We start from the raw sequence: 16,429 nt of genomic DNA, 5'->3' as shown, positions 1-16,429 counted from the left end.
GTAGAAAATTTAATTCAGAAAGCACCACAACAAGCTAGTGTAATGGATATCCAAATTAAGGGAAAATAAGTTGAAAAGGAAGCAATTGGTCAGGTACCATATCAAGATATTTTGGAGCCTTCCACAGGAAATCAGTGTCAACATTCACTTGAAGCTAGACAGCAAGGAAATGAACAGGAAACGGTGGAAACTCTGGTGCTGTTAAAATTGAGGAGTGATAGACCAGCGAGTTCCCATATGATGGAGCAACAGATGGCACAGGATGAAAATGAGGAGAAGGTGCCACAGGATAATACTACAGAACGTTCTATAGAACGCCCACAGGAAATGGAAAACAAGGGATGTGCCGTCAGTTTGGAAGAAAATGAGCAAAGAGAAGAGTCGCTCGATTTAAAAGACATGGACAGCTATACTAAGATCAATGAGAAATAGATTGCAGAAGGTCAATAAAACCCAAAAAGTCAGAAGTCGGGCAAAACAAATGAATGCAGTAATTAGAACTGTCCAGACATAAACAGGATATATTTTCAAACCACATCAAAAAAAGGACAAGGAAATCCACTGACAGGACATACAGTTCTTTATTACATCCATTCTACATTAATTACATCCTTAAGTGAATACTTCACCACAAAACCTTTTTTTTTTTTTTTATATAGCTAACACACTGAAAAGGAATGCTGTTCAACCTGTAAACAATATCCCTGTTAAATACAAATTCATTCATAGAAATATATACATACAACTGTAATACTTCTGTTATACAGATGAATATCGCCGTTAATATATAAATATACAAACATATATATATATATATATATACACACACACATACACACACATGCATATGCAAATAGATATATGCATACATACATACACATACATACAAAAACTTACATTCACACATTTTCACATAAAATTAAATGCATTCAATATAAATACAAATATTAATTTAAACACTAAATGCAAGTTCCTAACAAATTATTGTACGTTCTTTTAAGCTTAATTTTGCAACCTTTATTAACTTTAATTCAAATGTATTACTAAGCTGCATTAAATATTTAAATTATTTTCCAAATTCATTCCCTGGGGATGTAAAGTGTGAAAATTAATAATCATACAACTTTCCAGTCTGTTCAACTGATGTTTAAAATTACCACCTAAAGATGTGGGACATGCAAGAATGCTGAAAAATAAATTGTTTTCTAACCCTTTGTGTTTTGACAAGAAGTACATGGCTACTGGACCTTCAGGTTTTTTCTTTCTCACATCCCCTAAATGTTCCATAATACGCACTTTAACCTTCCTCGTAGTTTGACCAATGTACCAAAAAATAGGGTCACAGTTACATCCTATGATGTAAATCACACAACTATCACAGTTTTAGTATTCATTAGCCCTATATAGTCTGCCATTAATCTTTGTACCATCTAAATTTTGAACCATATGACAGACTGAACATCTTCCACAGCTGTAAGATCCTACTCTCTTCCCCCATGGCATCAGAATACATTGATTTTAAACTTTTTTTTATTCAATAATTCTTTTAAATTACAAGCAACAGCCTACCCAGTTCACTATTCTAATTAATAGAGCCATCTCCAAGGCCATAATCCCACAAATCAGGAAAACGTCCACTGTAACCCCTTTGCACAAAGGCAGAACCACAAACGACTTAACCAAGTATCATCCCATCTCCATCCTGTCCCCATTATCTAAAATACTAGAAAAATGTATACAAAGTCAGCTAGTAAAACACCTCCACAATAACTACCTCCTTGCCCATATCCAACATGGCTTTTGACCTGGACATAGTACTGTAACAGCCCTTCTGTCCTTTACTAATGTTGTTAACAAGGCTTTGGACACAGGTCTACAAACATCAGTACTTCTACTAGACTTGTCCAAAGCATTCAACACAGTATTGTATACTGAATTAATTCAATGACTTGCAGCTCTAGGATGCTCCCAACATTCCCTTACCTGGTTCTCTCTCTGACAACAATCAGTTAAAATGGTAAAATAAACAATCTGAATATATACTCAATTAAACAGGCCTTCCACAAGGATCAATTCTGGGACCTTTGTTATTTAATGTATTCATAAATGATCTTTATTTAGTCTCCTCTCAAAGTTCAATCATCCAATAGGCTAATTCTATTATATCCTCTTCCAATAAATTCTCTGACCTCCAAAAAAATAACAAATTGCCTTTACAAACACAGAAGCTTGGCTAGGTGATGCACTTCTAAATCCTAAAAAATCCAAGCTATTATTGTTCTCATCAAAACCACCTCCACATGACTTTATAATGTACTCCCAAAGCATGACAAAAATAAAAATACTGAAGTCAGCAAAATTACTAGGTACCATCAATGATGACAAGCTATCCTGTGAGAAACATTCTAAGCACTATTAAAAAACACACTAAATTAGGCAAATATGGACAAACCTACAAAAATAAAGCTGGCAAACACCCTCCTACTTCCATCCCCTCTATACAGTTCCCCCATTTTTACAAATCTACATACATCCCTAAGCAACAAACTACAATCATGCTACCATAAAATAGCAAAATTCGCCACTGGACTACCATATAAAACGCACCATTCTCTAGCCATTAAAGAATTGAACTGGCTTGAATTCCCACATTTCTTTCATTACACCCAACTAACATTAGCTCATAAGCTAATATACAAAGATTACTGCTCCCCTCTGTTTCTTACACTCCTATACCCCCCAGAAACCTTCAATCCACTAATAAACAACTAATGGTTTCAAAACCCAATAAAAGGGCAGGATAAAGCCTGTACTCGTATTCCATATCTATGATAAGAACTCCCTACCTACCTCTATCACACAATTGGATTCTTTAAAAAAACTTTAAACTCACTTCAAAATATCACTTTTGCAGTAAATCCAAAACTGTAAACCACCTTAAGCTATGTCCATCACATCAAAAAGAGAGTGCACCTCCTATCAAGGTCTATAAAATGTTTCCTACAATTATGATCTTAACTGTATATCTTGCTCATAATCTCATTATCTAGATATAAAGGACCACTGTGCTGACATGCAACACAATTTGTGTAAATATTCACAATTCCAACTATAAATAAGTTATGCAAATCTTTCCACACTATATTATTAATATTTAGAAATCATATAGGACATTAAACTGTAAAGAGACTTTTCTCTATGCATTTGTATTGAAACTTTACATGTTGCTGTATATGTATTGTCTTGTATACTTTTTGGATGTGCACGTTATATTAATCTTTAGAAAATCATATAGGCCATAGAACTAAAAAAAAAATATGTATATTGCTGCATGTGTATCGACATATGGATGTGTAAATGGAACTCTTCTCCCTGGGCCTACACTGAAAATGAGTTTTTAGACTCAGTGGACTTTCCCGGTATACAAATGTCAATAAATATTTTTTAAGCTTTTTAATCTTAGAAGCAGTTTTTCAAAAATTCAGCTCTCAGTCTCTTGAGGTATATACTGTTCCAATCCATTTTTTCAGTATCAAGTATTTTATTTTTTAATAAAGTGGATGCCTCTTCCAGAGTGTCAAATATCTTAGTTCCTTCAGAAAGAAATAATTCGATCTTTGCAGGAAAGAAAGTGACTTTAACATTGTGCTTTAAGTTCCTTAATCAGTGTTAAGCAGGACATTCTTTTAATGATTACTGCCGTAAAGTAATGAGTGCCAAATATGACTACCTATTTTATAGGTGGGCTGGACCATGCTGTTTTTAATTTGATCTTATTTGAAGCTAGACAAACTTAAGTTTAAATGAAAGTGGTGATGAATTGTTCGAGGATGATCATAGAGATCTATGTGCCCTTTCAATTCAAAAGGTAAGTTTCAGATTTACTTCATGTTTTATGTAGCCAGGTTAAGTTTATTTTATATTGTCTCACTCATACTTTAAGTACACCATAAATTCTAATGTTAAGTTTATTTTCCAAATCATCTTTATCTATGAGACAGTTATTTTACTTTAAAATAAATTCAGTTTTAGACTCACTTTCAGTTATTCTTCCTGCATGATAATTTAAAGCTTCCATACTGCTGATTTGTGCACTTTGAAACGTTCTGTTTTGGCATCCAGTTTGTCTATTTTAATACATCTTACTGACTGGATGCCTTTTAAACTCGACTCCTGTATACCATCGAGTGGCTCATGTTGAAGTCTCTTCTCTCACACAAGCAGTTAACATTCTGACAGGAAGGTTACAGCTTTTGAACAACTTGAAGGCTATAAATCTTTTTTTCTTACTAAAATTGAATAAATTTAACAAGTATCTCCTTTTTTAATTTTTTGATTATATTTTGCCAGAGAAAAGGTTTCAGTCACAAAGCTTTCACCAGTTGCTGCTCTCAGCCATATTGGCTACACAGCTTTGCTTATATTTTTCTTCTCACCATCACATCACAGAACACAACTTGTAAAATAATCAAGCCCATGTTGGTGTATGCTGCTTTTCCACCAAATAGTACACCAAATGAAATTCAATTAGAAACAAAAAAAAAATCAGGTGAAATATTACTGTTGCTTTGATTTGGCTATAGTTTTTCACTACTGGGGACCATAGGAGCACTTCTCTGGCACAAGGAGCACTTCATCATCACAAAAGACTTAAAACAACCTTCATATGGTAAATTAATCTGTGTGCAACTCAATTTAATACAGCACCCACAGATTGTATTACTTCTAGTGCCCACAAAGTATCTCACTCACACTCAACACTATTACTTCAGATCTGCTGCCATCCCATTATACTAGCGCATCATACTGTTACATTACTAGTGCTGTACAAACCAGTGCTCAGCATGAACAAATACTTCTTTATCTTATAATAAAAGTAATACTTACGTGAGAGATTGTCTTTAAGTGTTGTATACTTGAACCCGGTGAAAGTACCATTTACCATTATTGTGACATTTCCTTCATAGTATGTGATTGGAACAGACATTTCCTTCACAACAAAGAAGCTGATAAAGACAATTAAAAGCACTGAAGAGACAATGACAAAGATGATAAATGTTGCTTTAGCGTAGATGTTGGCACCAACCAAACACACCAGCAAGCATATCAGAAGAATGACTGTGCCATACAGGAAATCATACCAATAGCTGGATGGCAAGACATGTCCTGGAGCCCATGCATTACGACCTGCAAAAGATTTCAGACATTTAGCACTGAATTCTAGGGGAAATAAACATACTTGACATTAGAATTATTTTTTTGGTAATGTTATGTATTGAGTACTACAAGTTAATTGGTAACGTACATTACTTATCAATGTTGAAATAGACACACCTTGAATTCACTACTTCAAAGCATTACTTTTTTCCCCAATCCTCACAAATGAATAAGGCACTGCCCATTCAAAAGATACTGTACAATCTAAGCAGAGACATACGTATGCAGATCACACAGTTACAGATAAGCTAGCAAAGACTGAGCAGGCTGGTCCCTCTTTTCTGGCTGAAGGAGAGAAATGCATTACTGCATGCAGAGCACCAAAGAGTGATGCAGACACCCATGAGGAGGAATGCAGCCTACTACAGCAGGGAACCTATAAAGTCACATATGCATTTAAAGATCACTGCAATGATTGACCAGAAGATTGAATTTTTACTGCACAACATCAAAAGAGGATGTGAAGATAGGTACAGGCTGCCAGCCTCGTCAAATAGAATTCTGTAGATAATTCTGTCATTTGTACATATTAATGTAAGCTACAGGCTTGTTCTCTTAAATGTGAAAAGACTGCATTGGATAATGAACTGCAAAAATGTAACAGTGCACTCTGCTGTAAGAAAGCTAAGTCAAGCATTTTTATGACCGTCTGATGTCAAAATTCTGAGCCAATATGTCTAGAGAGAGGCATCCTGCTTGTTTTAAGACCAGAGTTAAGGTCTAGAATTTGCATGTATAAATGCCCTTTATTACTCTGGTTTCTGACCAGGTGTAAAGAATACAAGTGTCGTTTCTGTTAGCCTGGGAACACAAGAGCAGTGTGAAGAATTATGTCATGTGAAGCAACTCTGTTATCAATTTACAGAGAGAATCAGAGAGCTCAGAGCATTTGTCTTTAGAACATCCAATGTCACCAGCACTGTCTTGCTCTTTATTTAAGTTTATTTTAGAACTGTGTTTTCTCTTAGATATAGCTAGGAAATAGGAAGATTAGACTAGTTTATTTTTCTGTGATGTCAGAACTTTTCTACTGTATTATTTTAAATATTTCTCTGTAATCTCTGAACTCTTGACTAGCACTGTATAGTAAGAAGTATTGTCTTGTGTTTTTATTATTAAATATTTTTAAACCTTTCAAGTGGCTGTTTTATGCAGAGTTAATTTAAGCTCTAGAGTACATTGCATGTATATAGTGATACTGTACCAAGTCACTCTAATAAGCCTCAACTGTTCAGTCACACTTACCATTTGGATAATAATATTGCACAGTAATAATTGGACACCCTTTTAGAAGGGCCTTTGAGTAGCTGATATTAGTGGGTGGTGGCAGCTGGTACTAGCTATTAGACTGATCAGAAAAGGAGCACAGCTGGAGAACCTGTGGCAGCCTTCCCCAGGAGTGTCTGTGTTATTGTTTATAACTCATCTCAAAGTGTGTGTGTGTCAGCAACTTGGGCAGGGAGATGAAGCACTGGTTGGACAGAGAGGGTGTTGGAGGTTTTAGCATGTCCACTAGGCTGAGATCTGGACCCTATAGCTGTGCCAGTGGGGAGTCTTATTAGGGACCTGGAGAGAAAAGGAGAAACCCCACCTGACTAATCTCTGTGTGCTCGAGAGAAATTGTACTTTGTGTGTGCATTTATTATCCTTTCCCTATATGGACGCTCCTCACTGGTGTTAGTGGTGAGGATTGAGGCTCCTTGATTGCTGGGCCAGTGCACTGGCGTCACAGAGGAGATGAAGGCTTATCTGATTAAAGGGGTGGGCAGTGCAGTAGTAGTCTCTTGCTCAGGAGCAATTAGTGTATGATGTGCGTAGAGGGTTAGATGCAGTCCCTCATCTAACTCTCACAGGAAGTTGGAAGGACTTTGTGCAATGATTCAGAAATCCACAGCAAATGGATGAGTGGTACCCACAAAACTAATGCATAATACTCAAAAGATAGTCAGACAAAGACTGTGGCCCAGTATCATTCCACTATACATGGCAGCCATTGCAATGACATATGACACAGCTATTATGGAGAACATGAAATCTGATGAGCAAAAGCTAGAACTACATGATCAGCTAACCTACAGCCAGTACTACCAATCAGTGCTACATGAAAACTGCTATGACTCGAGACGCCCCCTCCCCTTTTTTTTACCTTACTTCAAATAAGTATCTACTGACATGCATTTGTAAATACAGCATGCTAGTACTGTGCTGCAGTTATTAAAACCAGTAAAGTACAAACACTGCAGTCGTTTACTCGACTGGGATAAAGCCAGTCGATTCATCCAAGAACAGTACACTGAAACTATCGCCAGGTAATACCCTCAGTTCACAGAAGGGCGATCTAACCATTTTGGTGGTTAGTCCTCTCATATGGCATTGTCAGTTACATAAAACAGGAATGTCAGGATTTCTCAATGTATCATAAAACAAAACTTCCTTATGCAACTGTTCTGTGACAAGAGTCCAACACACCATGTCACTGATGCAAACAGCATAATCTGCCACCGGCAACCCTCAAGTCTTCTCATCCTCTGTTCTTCCACTATGATGCAAGATGGCTCTGATTTCATTAATTGGCTCTACTGAAGAACCAGTGAGATAAAGTTCTGGAGCTTATCACAGTTGAAACAGAACAGCAGGCAAGCACTCCAGTTCTGCGCTAACAAAAAGTAGTGCACAGTCCTGAAAGTCCCGAATTTTGGATTATACTTTTAAATCACTGAGGATTACAGCCAGTCAATAATGTCATTAACAGCATTTTATACCTATTGTTTGGATGAAAAATGCGTATAGATGCAACTCTTGTTTCAATGTGTGGACCTGGCAAGTGTATTTGGGTGTGTGCATGGGATACAGCATTGCAGAGGATACAGTTCTGCTCGTCAGTTGTCACTTACTTTGCAGAATGACAATTCTGGCTCATATTTTTGCCTGCCCCTTGTAAAACTTAATTAGTAGCATTACCAACGGTCAGTGATTTACCAGACATATTCATACTTGTTAGGAAAATGCAAGTTGATGCAGTACCTGCAGTTATATTAATTCAATTCTTTAAAAAATGCTGCCTTTTTGGTTCTTTATGCAGCAATTTTTCTGTTCCACATAAAATGTATGGTTTTCTGACAAGTTGCTGTGGATTGCAGCCATTAAACATGAATGTCAGACTTTACATTAGCAAATGGTTTCTGAAGGCTATACAGTTTGTTATTCTTGCAACTTTCTAAATGCATATGAGCAAAAGTTAAACTGTATTACTCAGTTTGAATTTTTGTCAATTTTTTTTAATAAAATTAAAATGGTTGGGGATCTGCAATAGTATGCACTATGTGGGTTTGTCATCAGGGAACTGGAATACATTTCTAGGCCATTATGTATTAATTTGGTCTCAAGCTGGCATCCAAGATGTACACAATCATACAAGAGGCTGTAATTCCTGGTCCTGTGTTGTGTTTACACAGAGGGCAAAGTTATCAACGGTTCCCTATTGGATTTTGCCTCATATTTTTGGTCTGATCATAAATAGCACAATTACCATAACAATACATGTTCAAATGAACACTGCTGCAGTAGCCTAAGCTAAATAGGTTATAATATGCTTGGGATATTAACCAGCTATCTTCCAAAGCTTCAGGGCACCTTCCACACTCCCAGACAGCTGGTAAGCTTAAGTTGAGATAAAGTTAGTTTTGGGTGCCAAGCCCTTCAGAGATTTCACACCAACAAGAAGAGGTAGGCTGAATCTGAGAAGGGCAATGCTAGAAGTCCACATCCTGGCATAAAACATACAAAAATAAGGTTGATTGCAGGGAGGAAGCAGAGTGATCATTTGAACAGCTACTGTTAATGGTAAGTTTACTTGCACATTTATACTACATTCTTCATAGGGAATCACTGCTGCAGTAGCCTTATCTAAACAGGTAGATAACCACAGGTTAGACGGAGTGAAGGATGAGGGTCCAGATCCAGGAGTCTCTGGAGACTGGTCCTAGCAAAGCTCGTCAACCTTTGCAAAGCATAATAAACCAAGGACAAAGTTGCTGCTTCCAGAATACTTCTATAATTCAATCCCTTCCAAAAAGCCATAGATGAAGTCAAGACCTTGGTAGAATGAGCCTTCATCCTGCCTAGAACAGTTTTGGTGTGGTGAGTATAACAAAGTAATACCATGAGATATGCGAGAAATGGACCGTTTTGATACCAGTTGTCCTTTATTACCTTCAGACAGCTGAAGAGAAGTTCTGAATGACTGTCATGTCAAAATAGTACTGCAGTTGTCTGTGGACATCCAATGTATGGCTTTTCCTCTCTTATTTTTAGGTTCTGGAAAGATAGGAAGATGGCTAGCTTAGACATAAATGAAGGATTAGTTCTAGAGTTCCTATCTTTGTGGAAAACGAGATCAGGTTGACCCACTATAAGAGCTTACAATTCCAGTCATGGCAATTACACTGCTTTTCATGTTTGATTTTCTCAATTTTTTGTCAAAAAAATGAAATGGTTCAAATGCAGCAAGAGTGTTTTTCTAACACAAAGATCCCAAGGAGAAGCCATTTGTTTTCAAAACAACTTGATATGGAACACCCCAATGAAAAACATTTTCATATCAGATTACACTGAAAGAAAGGGATCCATGGGCAGACATGCTGAAATGGCCAACAAATGAACCTTGAAGAATAAGACAGCCCATAAAGTAGTAACTCACTCAAATAATGTAAAACCAGAGAAGCACTACTCATGAATGGGTGCTGTTTTTTTCTTGGCACCAGTTAGAAAACCTCTTCCACTTACTAAATTACAATTTCCTAGAACATGCTTTGTTTGTGAGAACCACTATTGCCTACGCCAAAAGGAAATCACTACAATGATCCTTGGGGAGTTCTTCTGAATCATCAGAATTACCCTGGATACTTGTGGAAAGGGTGGAAAAGCATAAGAACATTCATTTCCAAGGAAAAGAAAAAAGCATCTGTTTTCCAGGCCTTCCTGTACAGAGTTCTGGAGCAGAATTTTGCCAACTGATTGTATAAAGTGGAGACAAAAAGATCGATTTGAGAAGTTCTCCACAGATGGATCAAACCTTGGAAGACCCTCAGTTCCCAATCACAGCAGTCCTGGTCCTGCTCATCTCGTCTGCCACACACACCTGCTCTGATGGTACACAAGATGGCTGTTGAGTCGCGCTGGAAAGCAATATGCTAGACTTCACAGAAGGCAAGATCAGATTTCTCCTTACTCGTTTATGTGCATCATCACTGTGATGTTGTCTGTAAACACTTGTAGGGGGTCCTGGATAACAGGCAACCAACAGAGTTGACAGTTTTTATAAGAGCTAACATCTTATATTTAGGTGCGTTGGCCTGTCTTGTTCCAAAGACATTGCACTTTTATTCCCATTGACACTGCTACCCAAGCAAAGTCTGAGGTGTCTTTTGTAACAGACTCTGCTAGACCTGTGGGGAGAGGGGAGTAGATCAGAGAACTAGAATCTGAGAAATTTCATAAATTCCAAATTAGGAATATGAAAAGTCAAGGGATACTGAAGCTGGGGACACAGTGATTTCAGGTGCCACTGGAGCTTTATCCTATGGAGCCATGCAAGAGTTATGACAGACTTAGAAATCTGATGAATTCCCTTACTAAAATCTCAGGAATAGATCTAAATACAGATTTTATTTTTGTTCCTGGGGATAGAAAACTCTTTGAAATGAGTGTTCAAGGAGACACCCAGGAAAGCAGTCTTGTGAGAGTCAGAAAAGACTTCTGTTACTTTGGAACCCCAGCCAGTGTAAGGGATCCCTTACCCAAGTGAGAGATTCCAGACACAGACAAGTGAGCCATCTCAATAAGGAAAATGTGAATATCTTGCTTCTCAATAGGCTATCACAGAAGCTAGACACTGTAAGCATTCTTAGAGCAATAGACAACCCAAACAGTAATGCATAGAATGGATAATGTGATCCAGACACAGAAAACCTTAAGGAAAATATTCTCTTCATCTGTAGAAATATGATATGCATCTTTTCAATTTCAGGTCATTAAAAAACTCAAATGGAGAATGAGTGTCCAAATGGACAGATGCTCAAATCAGCAGGAAAATGAGTAGTATTACAGGAAATTAATTCATTCTCAAGTATTTTGAGTACCTCCATGTGGTGGATCCTGTTTTCATAAAATCTCACTAAGCCAACACTGATATACAGACGGTCTTTTTATATAGTATACATCATGGAGAGACCTTTGTTAAAAAAAAATAAAAAGGACAACAGGCTGTACAGATCCCAGCATAAAAAAGGGCCCGATCCTAGAATAAGCACGTGACAGGACTGGAAAAAATTGCAATGTAGAATCCTCAAGATAAACATTCCTGTAATGGCATGATGCTTGGCTCAGGAGGAAGATGCCCCCCCATTGAAGAAAGCAATAACCCACAAAAACCAACAGGGCAAAAGAGAGCTATAAAGATGACAGTGGATAAAGTATTAAGTTAATGTATTGTCCCGTTATGCAAGGAGCCCAGAATTTCTATTTAGAAGCTAGAAAGATTAAGAGAGAAATTAGAGGAAAGAAAAATTCTTGCACAAGAAAAACTGTCAAAAGTTTCAAATGCAAGTTTGCATTCAATACAACAGATCCATGAAAAACATTAAAACTTTGGGCTACATGGAAAAAAAAGGGCAAACTGCAAAAAATATAAATGAAATGCAGAGATTTTTTGAGTAGTATAAAAAAAGACATGGGAATGAAAAATACCCAATACAGTGAAACATTTATGCAAAAGAAAAGGCAAAATGAAAAAAGCAGCAAAGATATTTTTAGAGACATTCAGGCAATGTCACCCGGATATGGAAACATTCACAATAGAAAAAGGAGAAAGTAGAAGATTAATAATGCAGAAGTTAAAAAGTTAAAAAACAGAAATCGAGTTTATGGATTATCTGTGAAATGAAGGATTTAGTGGAGAAAATCCATTGAAGGTAATGTCACAGCATGATGAAACAATGAGTCTCGAAACTAAGGAGACATTGGTAGAATAGGAGGGACCATACTAGGCATCTGCAGATCCAACACTGGATGGTCCTTTTTCACATACATAAAATGAACAGCATCATAACCAGAATTTACATTTTTCTTGCGAAGTAAGATATTTTGGTGAGATGTGTTCTCAGAATCCCCATGTTCTGAAACAGGCTCCCCATCCATACGAAGTAAAATCCATCTCTAACCCTATTTGAGTCCAACCTTTACCAATGGATGGAAGTCAGAAATTCACAATGGATCTGCCTTCCATTTCTCTGGTAGACAGTAAGGCCCAAACTAACATACTCCCCCCCACATAATGCCCATGATGCATATGAACACAATTCAGTTGGGTTGCATGGCTAGACTTATAAAACACCCTGGTGGTCATTAGGCTAGTATATACCTATGAATCTGAAGACTTGCCACATGATCATGCTCTGGATCCTTCTATAGGAAATCAATACCAGTTGCAGCTGCACAGTAATGGATGCAGCAGGAGATGGGGGCAACTCTGAAACAGGCAATGCTGTGTAGTGATAGGTCAATAAATTCCCATATAAAAGTGCAGCAGATAATTTGGGATTCCTCTGAAGAGGATTTGTCACAGGAAGATGTTCTGGAACTTTGTGTAGAACCTGCACAGGAAATTGAGAGAAAGGATGCTCTCAGTTTAGAAGCAAATGATCTAAGGGAAGAGCTGCTTAACTTAATAGAGATGGATAAACACTTTAAGACTGATGAAATAAATAGAATACAGAAAGTAAATAAGACCAAAAGACTAGTAAAATAAATGAATGTAGTCAGCAGGACTATAGAGAGAAATTCATATTACATAACATTATACAAGATACATTTAATGTACAGCTACATTAATAACAGAATGAATAAAATTCCACCATGGAAGCAACAAATCGAAAAAAAAAACTGCAAAGCAATTAAGACAAGTGTTACTGTTAGAGGAATAAAGATGGAACAAAAAACTATAAAGGTACAACATGGTAAAAGCAATGCACAGTTTCAAAACAGACCAGGATTTATCATGCATTACTACAAACAATGCAGCACAAGCAGAAAATATACAATCACAAACATAAGTACAAAATAAGCAATTCATTGATGCCCCAAAAAAAGTTCGAGAGAATCGGGGAAAAAAGCAAAATGAATAGAAACACCACCAAAAAAAAGAGACATTTTTGAGAAATAGTTATAAAGACTCTGAAATATAAATATGTTGAAAGGATAGAAAAATTAAAAGAAACCCAAGGAGTTCAAATATAGAGGATAACAAATGGGATGAAGTAATGGACAGAGAAATTGTAACAAAATTAAGAAAATCGCCTTAATGGAAAACCCCAGGCCCAGATGCTGTACCTATATGTGCATCCCAAACTGACACCAATATAACAGGAAAAACTATACTCCTCCTTAAGACAATCTGCAAGTCATCCTAAAAACTGTAGACCAATAACTTTTAGTTATGTACTTACCATAACTTTAGATGTATGGGATCCATCTCGCCTACATTCTCTACAGATGGGTTCGGAGCCGATCCTCGGCTCCGACTCGGCACGCTATACAATAGAACGAAGTCTCTTATTGGCTGAGTTACCTCATATCCCAAGCTGCACCACTACTGCTTCCCCAGATCTTGTTTGTCCGCACACATGCGCACACACATAGACTGTTGTTATAAGATTGCCAGGTGTTTCAAGAGAGGAAAATATTTGTATTCGGACCGTCCGGTCTCTTCTGGCCTCCAAGGCAGGGGGAAGGAGGGTGGGTTATTAGGAATGTAGGCGAGATGGATCCCATACATCTAAAGTTATGGTAAGTACATAACTAAAAGATGTAATGTGATCCTATCTCGCCTACATTCTCTACAGATGGGACAGCGTCCCTAGCACCTAATTCCTGGGTGGCTCATTGGAAAACGGTCCGGAGAACCGTGGAACCGAAGGAAGCTCGACCCCTAGATGCCACATCCAATTTGTACTGAGAAATAAAGTTTTGTAGAGAATACCAGTAGCAGCACAGATGTCATTAATAGAGAGCTTGGAATGAAAGGCTGCCGAAGTGGCCATAGCCCTGGTAGAATGAGCTTTCACTGGAATTGTAAGCTCTTTATTTAAAATGCGATAAATATGACTGATACAGTCTCTGATCCACTTGGCAATAGTGACTTTCGTGATGGCTTTGCCCAATTTATTGTCCGAAAAAGACACAAACAGTTGATCTGATTTTCGTGCTTGGTGTGTCCTATCCAAATAGAAACGTAATTGTCTGTGCACATCTAAGCTGTGAAAGGTATACTCAGCTCTGTTTGAATACTTAGGAAAAAAAAACGGTAATTCCAGTGATTGTTGCAAACAAAAGTTAGAACAAACCTTTGGTATAAAGGATGGGTTTGGTCTGAGAGATACTCTATCCTTGTGAAATACCAGATATGGTGGTTTGACACATAAGGCTTGAAGTTCTGAAACTCACCTGGCTGATGTGATAGCAACTAGAAGGGCAGTCTTCCAAGAAAGAAATTTCAAGTCACAGGTTGCTGCCGGCTCAAAGGGAGGTGCAGTTAATGCGCCTAACACTACGTTAAGGTCCCACGGTGGTGCGGGATGAGATATAGGGGGCCGTAGAAGCCAAGCTCCTTTAATAAAAGCTTTGCACAACTTATTGCTTATTAAAGGTGGTTCTATGTTCTCGTGAAAATTGGAAATAGCTGCCAATTGAACTTTGATGGTAGATACCGAACAACCCTGGTTGAACAAGGAAGTTAAAAACTTCAGAACCTCTGACACCGAAGCTGTCATAGGGTCTAATCCTCGGAGTTGGGCCCAAATAGCAAACCTCTTCCATTTACTGCTATACATCTTTTTAGTAGAAGTCTTGTGGGCCGAGGACAAAATATGCAAGACTTCAGGGTCGAAAGAATGGCTCCTAACTATGGTCGGAAGAGGAGTAGCCAAGCTGCTAGCTTCAATGAATGTAGGGACTGATGTAGCTGTCCTGACTGATGCGTCAGGAGGTCCGGAACTTGGTCCAGGAACCAGGGACCGTCCGGACCGTCCCATGCATACTTGCAAAGAAAGGGGAACCAAACTTGACGAGGCCAGTATGGGGCGATTAGAATCATTTTGCTTCCCAAGCGAATCGCCTTCTGAATCACCTTGGGGAGAAGGGGAACCGGTGGAAAAGCGTACAGCAGACCGGAGGGCCAAGGTTGGACCAGAGCATCCTTGGGGATCTCCCCCGGAACTGGAATGAGAGAAAAGAACTGCTGGCATTTTGCGTTGAGGGGAGTTGCGAAAAGATCGCAACATGGAACTCCCCATCTCGTGAAAATCTGTGTTACCACTTTGTGATTCAAGGACCATTCGTGAGGGGAGAGAATAGACCTGCTCAGTCTGTCGGCTATCACATTGGATGTCCCCGGAATGTGTGTTGCCACTAGAAAGTGTTTGGTAGCAATCGCCCAATCCCATACCTTCATGGCCTCTCTGCAAAGGGGGTAAGACCTGGTCCCTCCTTGCTTGTTCAAGTACCAGACTACCGACATGTTGTCGGACTGAATGGCAATCGTCCCCTGGGGGAGGTGATCGTGCAGTGCTTGCAACGTTAAAAGCACCGCCCTCATTTCCAGGATATTGATGTGGAGAAGATTCTCGTTGTAGTGCCACGTGCCTTGGACCGACCTGTCCAGATAATGTCCCCCCCACCCTGTCTGGGAGGCGTCCGTAGTCAACGTGGCCGAGGGGGATGGGGGAACGAAGGGTCGCCCCTGATCCAGGTTGGAGGAAAGAAGCCACCAACGAAGATCCTGTTTGCACGTCTCTGTGATCAATATGTGGTGACTGAGGGGGAGGTCTTGATAAGACCACTGGACTGAGAGGAGCCACTGGAGTATCCTCATATGCAACCTTGCCAAGGGGAAGAGAAGAATGGTGGCTGACATGGAACCTAACAGCTGCAGGACCATTCTCGCTGGAGCGCGATGTCTGAGGAGTAACGCCCGAACCTGAGACTGCAATATTGCTATCCTTTCCGCAGGAAGATAGACTCGCATTTGCCTTGAGTCTATTTCTGCACCAATAAACAGAATACGCTGTGATGGCAGCAATACGGATTTTGTCCAATTGAAGGGGATTCCTAAGGAGTTGCCTAGGGAGATAGTGGCTGCTAGAGTTTTTAAGAGTAG

General features: G+C 38.7%; 1 protein-coding gene across 2 annotated transcripts in view; it reads right to left on the bottom strand.

The window, feature by feature from the left end:
* LOC122801135 (solute carrier family 12 member 9-like) overlaps nt 1–16,429 on the bottom strand; it is a 1,658,551-nt gene that overhangs the window by 1,268,390 nt on the left and 373,732 nt on the right. For both annotated transcript variants that reach the window (XM_044070675.1, XM_044070674.1), the window contains exon 4: nt 4,888–5,187. In XM_044070675.1, coding sequence (XP_043926610.1) covers nt 4,888–5,187 — 300 coding nt within the window. The remainder of the gene's footprint in view (nt 1–4,887; nt 5,188–16,429) is intronic.

This window comes from Protopterus annectens, chromosome 4.part1 (assembly GCF_019279795.1).
Source record: "Protopterus annectens isolate FY-2018-M chromosome 4.part1, PAN1.0, whole genome shotgun sequence".
NCBI lineage: Eukaryota > Metazoa > Chordata > Ceratodontiformes > Protopteridae > Protopterus > Protopterus annectens.
Note: the sequence above shows the minus strand (reverse complement) of the source record. Positions and strands in the feature narration are given on the sequence as shown.